The sequence below is a fragment of the Globicephala melas genome, chromosome 21, assembly GCF_963455315.2.
Source record: "Globicephala melas chromosome 21, mGloMel1.2, whole genome shotgun sequence".
Lineage (NCBI taxonomy): Eukaryota > Metazoa > Chordata > Mammalia > Artiodactyla > Delphinidae > Globicephala > Globicephala melas.
This window is the reverse complement of record NC_083334.1, coordinates 29,222,215-29,229,946: the sequence shown is the minus strand read 5'-3', so window position 1 is coordinate 29,229,946 and position 7,732 is coordinate 29,222,215. Positions and strand designations below refer to the sequence as shown.

At 49.4% G+C, this 7,732-nt stretch overlaps 1 protein-coding gene across 4 annotated transcripts in view; it reads left to right on the top strand.

Annotated features, from left to right (window-relative positions):
* The first annotated feature begins 201 nt into the window (after positions 1-201).
* Positions 202-7,732, top strand: part of RAB11FIP1 (RAB11 family interacting protein 1) — a 29,876-nt gene continuing 22,345 nt past the window's right edge. For all 4 annotated transcript variants that reach the window (XM_030833235.3, XM_060291601.2, XM_030833244.2 and 1 more), the window contains exon 1: positions 202-634. In XM_030833235.3, the coding sequence (XP_030689095.1) occupies positions 255-634 (380 nt within the window). In that variant the 5' untranslated portion in view covers positions 202-254. The remainder of the gene's footprint in view (positions 635-7,732) is intronic.

The window sequence follows — 7,732 nt, the reverse complement described above, 5'->3', positions numbered from 1 at the left end:
GAATTCTTCAAGCCCCGCCCCCGCCCGCGCCGAGCCCGCCCAGTCCTCGGCGCCCTGGAGCCTCGCCCGGCCTGCGCGGAGGAGGCGGGCCCAGCACCCGCAGGTGGGGCGGGTGGCGGGGCGGGGCTGGGAGGGGCAAGGCATAGAGGGGGCGTGGCCGGAAGCCTTAAAGAGGCCGGCGCGGCGGGGCGGGCCGTAGGGGCCGCGGGTCGCGGCGATCTTCTCAGTTTCGTTTGGACCGCAGCGCAGCCACCATGTCCCTGGCGGCTTCGGCGGGCAGGGGCCCGGGGGCCGTGTGGTCCCCAACGCACGTGCAGGTGACGGTGCTCCAGGCTCGGGGCCTGCGGGCCAAGGGCCCCGGGGGCACGAGCGACGCGTACGCAGTGATCCAGGTGGGCAAGGAGAAGTACGCCACCTCCGTGTCGGAGCGCAGCCTGGGCGCGCCCGTGTGGCGGGAGGAGGCCACCTTTGAGCTACCGCCGCTGCTGTCGGCTGAGGCAGCGCCCGCCGCCGCCGCCGCCACCCTGCAGCTCACCGTGCTGCACCGCGCGCTGCTCGGCCTCGACAAGTTCCTGGGCCGCGCCGAGGTGGACCTGCGGGAGCTGCACCGGGACCACGGCCACAGGAAGACCCAGTGAGTGCGGGCCGGGGGCGAGGACGCGTGGTCTGGGCGCCGAGACCCTTTTGAGTGTGTCCCCACCAAGGGGACGAACGGAGCGAGGCCCTTCTAGAGGGATCCCCTCGGCCCGTACTAGTATTCTCACCTAGCTTCACCTTCCTGGGCTCTCCCAAGTGTGTGGCTTCGGGTACCCGGAGAGTTTTTGAATCTGCAGGACGGCGCTCGGCGTCTGGAACTTAGTAATCACTTAATGAATTTTTGATGAATCGAAACTACCTGTGGGCTGACGAATTACTCTTATTTAGTTGAGTAGCGTGTATATTTGATGTACCCATTAGCCTCCGTGGAAAGCCTCCTGGGTATTTAATTTTACTGGACACTGAGCTGAGAATGGCTGGGCCGGGGCGCAGGGACTGGAGCAGTGAAAGCCACTGACACTAGGGCCCTAGAGGCTCGCCCAGGGGCTGAGCTGGGGCGTTACAGTGCGGTGGGGACTGGGGAACGGGGAATGCGGGCTGCCTGGGGAGGGCTATCCCCCAACCCGACCTCACAGCCGCCGAAGGGGTTGGTCAAGAGAATTTGCCCCGCCCTCCTCTCCGCCCCTCCCTCAAGAATGCTAGAACAGTTTGGTCTTCACTTTCAGACCGAAAAATACTAACCGTGTTTGCCCCGGGCCCCAAAGGAATAAGGATTTCCCATTGATGGCTGGAGCCAGGGCCTGCCCTTGGCCGAGCTGAACTGAAAAGTAAGCATTGTTTCTGTCCGGAGTTTGTCAAGTTCTCTGGTCCTACTGGGTAGTGGGGAGGGGATGGCTGCTCACCTGTAGCCACCGCACCCCCCCCCCCGCCCCTAAGACTTCTCTTTTAGGGTATCAGAGTCCCGCAGGGAAAGCAGGGCGAAACCCTGTGCACTCCAAAGTGATACCGATTTATTTGTTCTCTTTCGCGGGTGTTTGGAAGGGAACATTTGATTATGCTCATCTAGTGTACCGACAACTAGCCTCGCTTAGCTTAATTGGTTACTTTGCTGGACCTTAAATATGCAAGGCAGTCATGTTATCACCTAACTCCTGTGGTTTACGAAGCACTCTGATCCATATTGTGTGTTTTAGATATAAACGGTATTTCAGCTTTCCCTTGTGAAGGAGACAGGAAGAGCCAGAGGATTTGAAGTTACCAGACTCCCCTTTCTGTAGGGTGCTTGCAACTGTAATACCTGCTCCTCTTATCTGGCCAAAGATGAACAGGCATTTCTGAACTCAAATCAGATAAAAAGAGAGAGCCTTGAGGTGAGGATGGATGGGGTATCTTTGTGGCATCAACTTACAAGCCATAAGGTGAGCAGCAGCGTCTTTGCTGAGCTGGGGCTGAAGCAATGCTAATTTTCCATTTGACTAAATGACATTTGGGGCCTGGGGTTGGCTTCCTTTCCAGCTTCAACTAGGCACCATTGGCCGTCCTTTGTCTTGTCCCATCCCGAGATGTGTGGATATTATCGCCATCTGTTTCTTCTGTGAACCTTTTATTCCCTTGAAAGATAGATAGCATCTTCCTGCCAGAGATGGGGATTCCAGATTCCTGGGTCTGGTGCCCACTCTCGCCCTGACTCATTGCTGGGCTTCAGGCTGCTCGGTCTCTAAACATCCAAGTTGCCTTATGTATAAATGGAGCTTGTGGCCAGACTTAATTGATGTTTATAAGATGTTTCCAGGTTGCTGGATTAATGGAGCCCCGTGTATAGATTCAAAAGGTTCTGTTACTGCTTTGGGAGGAATGAAAACCTCCTCAAGTTCCCTGTTTCAGGAAGGGTACAGTCTCCACATCTCCATTTTTCTCATCCTCTCTGATGTAATTCTAAACTTAGATGATTACTGCTGTCTCTATCATATGAGCTTGTGACCACTTAGAGTATCAGCTTATAGGAAAATGGTACTTAGTTGATAGATTTTTTTTTTTTTTTTAGTTGATAGATTTTTAATAACTGCAAAGGAAGCCTTCTTTGCTCTGCTAAGCAGTAGGTGAAATTGCAAGCTTTCCACCTGTCACTTGCTGGGACTTTCCAAGGTGCTGGGGAAACCCAGTTAAACTAAGCCTGTCTGATGTCCTGGTACATCACTTGGGTGCCCAAGGTAGCTGTGATTTGGAGCATGAGATATACACTGAGAGGTGGGAATTCAACGGAAAGAAACTGGTTGGGCTAGGAAGATCATTTGAACTAGCTATTAATGGTTTGACTCCACCTTAGACATTAAAACCAAAACCAAAACAAAAGCTCAAATCTTGGTCTGCAGTTTTGTATGTGTGTGTTAATGTGTGCATGTGTGTTCATCTCTACAGAGAACAGTTGCTCCTCTAGAGTATGATTTTTTTCCCCCATGGGTCCAGAAGCTAAAACTCAAGGCATTAAGAGCTAACTGTGCTGATATTTTCATTTGTTCTCTTAATAAGCCCCCATGTATCATATATCTGGAGTCAAGAGAATATGCTTTTTGTAATGACTCAGATTTTGCAGACCTCAAATTTAGTGTGATGATACATATCTTTAAAGCACTAAACAGAGGCTGACATATAGATAGGATCCATTTAACAGGGAAGAGTGTTTGGCCCCTTTAGTTAAGAAAAAATGGAAATGAATTGATTTTGCACTTATACAACTGTCCCTCATATCCGAGGGTGATTGGTTCCAGGACCTCCACCGCCCCCCCCCCCGATAACAAAATCTGCAAATGCTGAAGTCCCTTATATAAAACGGCTTAATATTTGCATATAACCTCTGCACATCCTCCTGTATACTTTAAATAATCTCTAGCTTAGTTATAATACCTAATGCGATATAAATGCCATGTAAATAGTTGTAAATACAATGTAAATGCTATATAAATAGTTGCCAATGCATGAATCCAAGTTTTGCTTTTTGGAACTTTCTGGAATGTTTCTTTTTCCAAATATTTTTGATCTGAGGTTGGTTGAATCCAACATGTGGAACCTGTGGATACAGAGGGCCGACTCGTGCGTACTTATCTGGGATCTCAGCTGGGCCCCGGTTCAATGGGAATCAGTTAAGTCCCGTGATCATAAAACAGACGTGAATCTGAGAGGAGGCAGAATCAGGTGACTAGCATGTGGATTTCTCTGCTGTCCGGTCTCATGTAGTTTGGGGTCCTAAACTGAAAACAAAACAAAACAAAACAAAACATTTTTTTTTTTTTTTGCCGTACGCGGGCCTCTCACTGTTGTGGCCTCTCCCGTTGCGGAGCACAGGCTCCGGATGCGCAGGCTCAGCGGCCATGGCTCACGGGACCAGCCGCTCCACGGCATGTGGGACCTTCCCGGACCGGGGCACGAACCCGTGTCCCCTGCATCGGCAGGCGGACTCTCAACCACTGCGCCACCAGGGAAGCCCCAAAACATCTTTTTAGGATACTAAGAGCAATAAAAATGGGAGAAATAATCTTTTAAAGACAGATTAAAATAAATATTCAGGCTGGTGCCTGGAAGGCCATTGTGTAAGTAAATAGGATGAAACTTGATACTGTGATAGCCTTCCAGATATGAAGAGAGACTGATGGAGGGTCATTTTCTCATATTTCTTGAAGATTCAAGAGGAAATTTGGTTGCATGTGAAAAGATCTGGATACTGATAAAGGTTAGACATTTTGAAGAACTGTAAGTATAGTAAGAAAGAGTGACAAGCTGTCAAAGGAAATTCAGGTGATTAAGGAGGGCTAGACAGTTGTTTTTCTGGGAGAGGTGGAGGCATAGAGGTGACAGATGAGCACAGAGGTCTCGAATTCACAAATCTGAGTCGTCAGTGTTTGCACTTATACCTCTGGGTTTCCTAAGCACATTTCGGCTTTTTATAACAGACTAGAAAATTCGAGCAATGCTGTTACTGCTTAAGTTTTTCTTTCCTTGGGATTCCCCCTAAAGATGCCATTGGGCGTTACTAGAAACCCTCCCACCCAGTGTAGGAACCTGATAGCTCACGTCCAGGACGGGGATCTGTGGGTTCTGGGATAAATAACCCCAACCTGTTCACAGCAGGGGAACGGAGTGACTAAGAAGGGGAAGGGTGGCTCAAAGTCACAGTTCCATCGATGTGAAAGATGTTCCCTCCTGTTTTTCGTGATATGATTTGATGATGATTTCATTTAGAAGACAGTTAGCATGGGGAAAGTTCTAACTGCCTTTTTCCCCCTTGTTGTTAACGTTCATCCATACTTTTAGTAATTATTTTTTGATGCCTACTATGTGTGAGGCACTTGGTATACATTGTAAACAGTGATGAACAAAACACACATGATCCCCGCTTTCAGAGAGCTGAGAGCCTTGTGGGGGAGATAGCCAGTAAACAAATGAACACATAAATGAACAATCCTGTATTGGGGTGAGTGCAGTGGAGGAAGAGAACGGGGTGTCATAAGAGAAAAGAGCAGGAAGGAGATTGCAGGTAGCCTCTCTGAGGCAGAGACCTGAAGGATAAAGAGGAATTTTCCCAGGGAAAGGTAGAGGAAGGGGGAGCAGCCTGTGCAAAGGCCCTGAGGCAGGAATGCCTGGGAAGCTGGAGAGGTTGCATCCATTGAGGCTGAAGAGGAAGGCAGGGCTTCGTTGAAGAGCAGTGGAAGCCACTGAGTGTTGAAAGTAGAGGGGTGATGTGATGCAGTTCGTGAAAGATCACTGTGGCTGTTGGGTGGAGAGCAGATTGGGAGCAGGCCTAGCCTGGAATCAGACAGGTGAAGTGGGAGGCTCTGGCAGGAATCTAGGCAACCAATTATGGTGCTTGGACTCGGGTGACAGGCATGGTCACGGACAGAGGTAGGTGGATTTCAGAAGTATTCCGGAGGTTCAGTTGGCCTGACTGGTGATGGGTTGGGTATGGGTGGGCGTGAGTGAGAGGAAGTGATAAGAATGAACAAACAAAATAAGGAGAACTTGCTGTTGAAAATGAACCAGGAAACGGTGGCAGATTTCTTTCCCTGGCAGTCACCGTGACACAAGAGTGAGATCACCATTACAAAGACAACACCAGCAGTGATACCTGTGCGCTGAGTGAATGAGCAGGAAACACCATTGAAACCAGGGTGTGTATATGTATGTCTTCAAGTGTTTACAGTTTCAACACAGGCCAAGCCTTTGTTTTGTAATAACCCGATGTGACCTCTCTGGTTGCCCCAACCCGCTGGTAGAGTCACTTCTGCGAGGACTACAGGACTAAGAAAAGGAAAAATAATAAATAACACGAGGGAAAATAAACCTGTAAATGAAAACTACGCCTCTGGAGGCAAGTCAGTCAACCATGTAAAGGTTTCTCACATCAGGGAAGGTGAGCGCACAAAAGAGCCTTGTTTTGCTTAACTTCCTTTTGGTTACAAAGACTTCTGTTGTATTTCCACAACTACCATCAGAGGAAGACTTTTCTAAATAGTATCTCTGTCATTTTAATTGTAGTTATTAACTAAAAAATGTTATGATTACATTAACAGTACACGTGCTTATTAAACGGTCATCAACTCCAACATGCACTTGCTGACACCACTCTCCCTCTCCCTGGACGGTAATCTTAGGTATCCATTTGGCCGCTCCAATTTTAATTGCCATACGTCCGAGAAAGCTGTGCTTCTCACCCTATACTTTTGGGGGGACGCTCACTCTGGCCTAGCTCCAGAGGATTAAGATGCCCTGCCCAAACGTGGGAGCAATAGAAGGGCATTTAAGACCTTCTCTTCATCTCAGAGCCATGCCCTGGGTGGCCTATTGTCCTGGGCCTGGTGCGGATCTCTAAGCCTCAGGGTCTTTGGGGTTTTTTTTTGGTTTTTTGGTTTTTTTTGGCCGCGCTGTGCGGGATCTTAGTTCCTTGACCAGGGATCGAACCCTCACCCCCCTGCATTGGAAGCACGCACTCTTAACCACAGGACCATCAGGGAAGTCCCCCTCAGGGCCTTTGAATTCCAACACAATTAACACCCAGACACGTGTATGGCCTTTGAAGAAAGCCAACATCCACTGTGTGGAAAAAACTTGGTGAGCGGGTTGTGCTCCCCTTAAGGGGTCCTGGGCCAGATCTCATGCCGCAGCTGGCTCAGCAGGAGACCAGGCCAGTTCCTCTGCTTTCCCCTTGGCCAGGGACCACTTCCATCTTGTTGTTTGCTGTGTGACCCAGCCTAGTTGCGCAGATGTCTCTGAGTGCGGTCCCTGTAGACACAGGGCAGGCGGTCGTTTGCCCGTGTGGACGTGGAGAAGTGTTTAATCTTACTTTTAGCCCAGTGGATTAAAGACTAGGGGTGGCCTCGGTATGAGGTCAAAGCCCCGCTTCTCTCCGTTTCCCAGTGTGCTGTCTGGCTTGCTCGTCAGCACCCCTGCTCAACACTGGAGAAGCAGGTCACCTGCAGCTTGGGGCTTACGGTGCCCTTGGTAAAGGAGCCGCTTTTAGCCACTAATGAGACGAGAAATTCCTTTCCTGCTGGGACAGGTCTGGGGATGATCTGTTAGAGAAAAATCAAGGGCTTTCGTCTCCAGGGTGTCCCTGAGGGACACATTTAGGAATGTGCCCGTAGGGAGAAAAAAGCCAGCTGTAATTAAGTGTCTTTTCCTGAATGCTGGCCTCTGAGTGGAGCAGAGGGAAGGCATTTATAGGAAATCCCAGAAAAACCCTTTCTAGAGGTGTGACCGCTGCACACTTCACTTTTAAAATTCTTGTTTATTCAAAAGGACATGGCTAACTGAGGGAGAACAGCCAAGGCTTCCAGAAAGCCTGGTCTGAAAAGGCCTCTTGTGATCCTAAATAACCGCTGTCCTGTGTGAGGGGCACCAGTGGCAGGCGGGCCCCGAGTTATTTCTTCAAGAGTGTCGCCACCTACAGCACCAGTCCTGTGGGGTTTCCTTTTACGCTAATGGAACTTTTCGTTTTTACTGATCATTTGTCATGAGAACAGGATTTTGAAATCCTCTTGGTATGGGGTTTTTTCCTCCTCCTTGGGACTTACCTGATTACCAGATAAATCAGATGCTGTGCTTCCCTGCCGGGAGCTCCCACAGAAAGGAGTGTGAGTCTGCCTGTGGGGTAGAGTGGACTGAATGTTCTTTGATGTCTGTCATGCTGAAGTTGTTTTCTTTT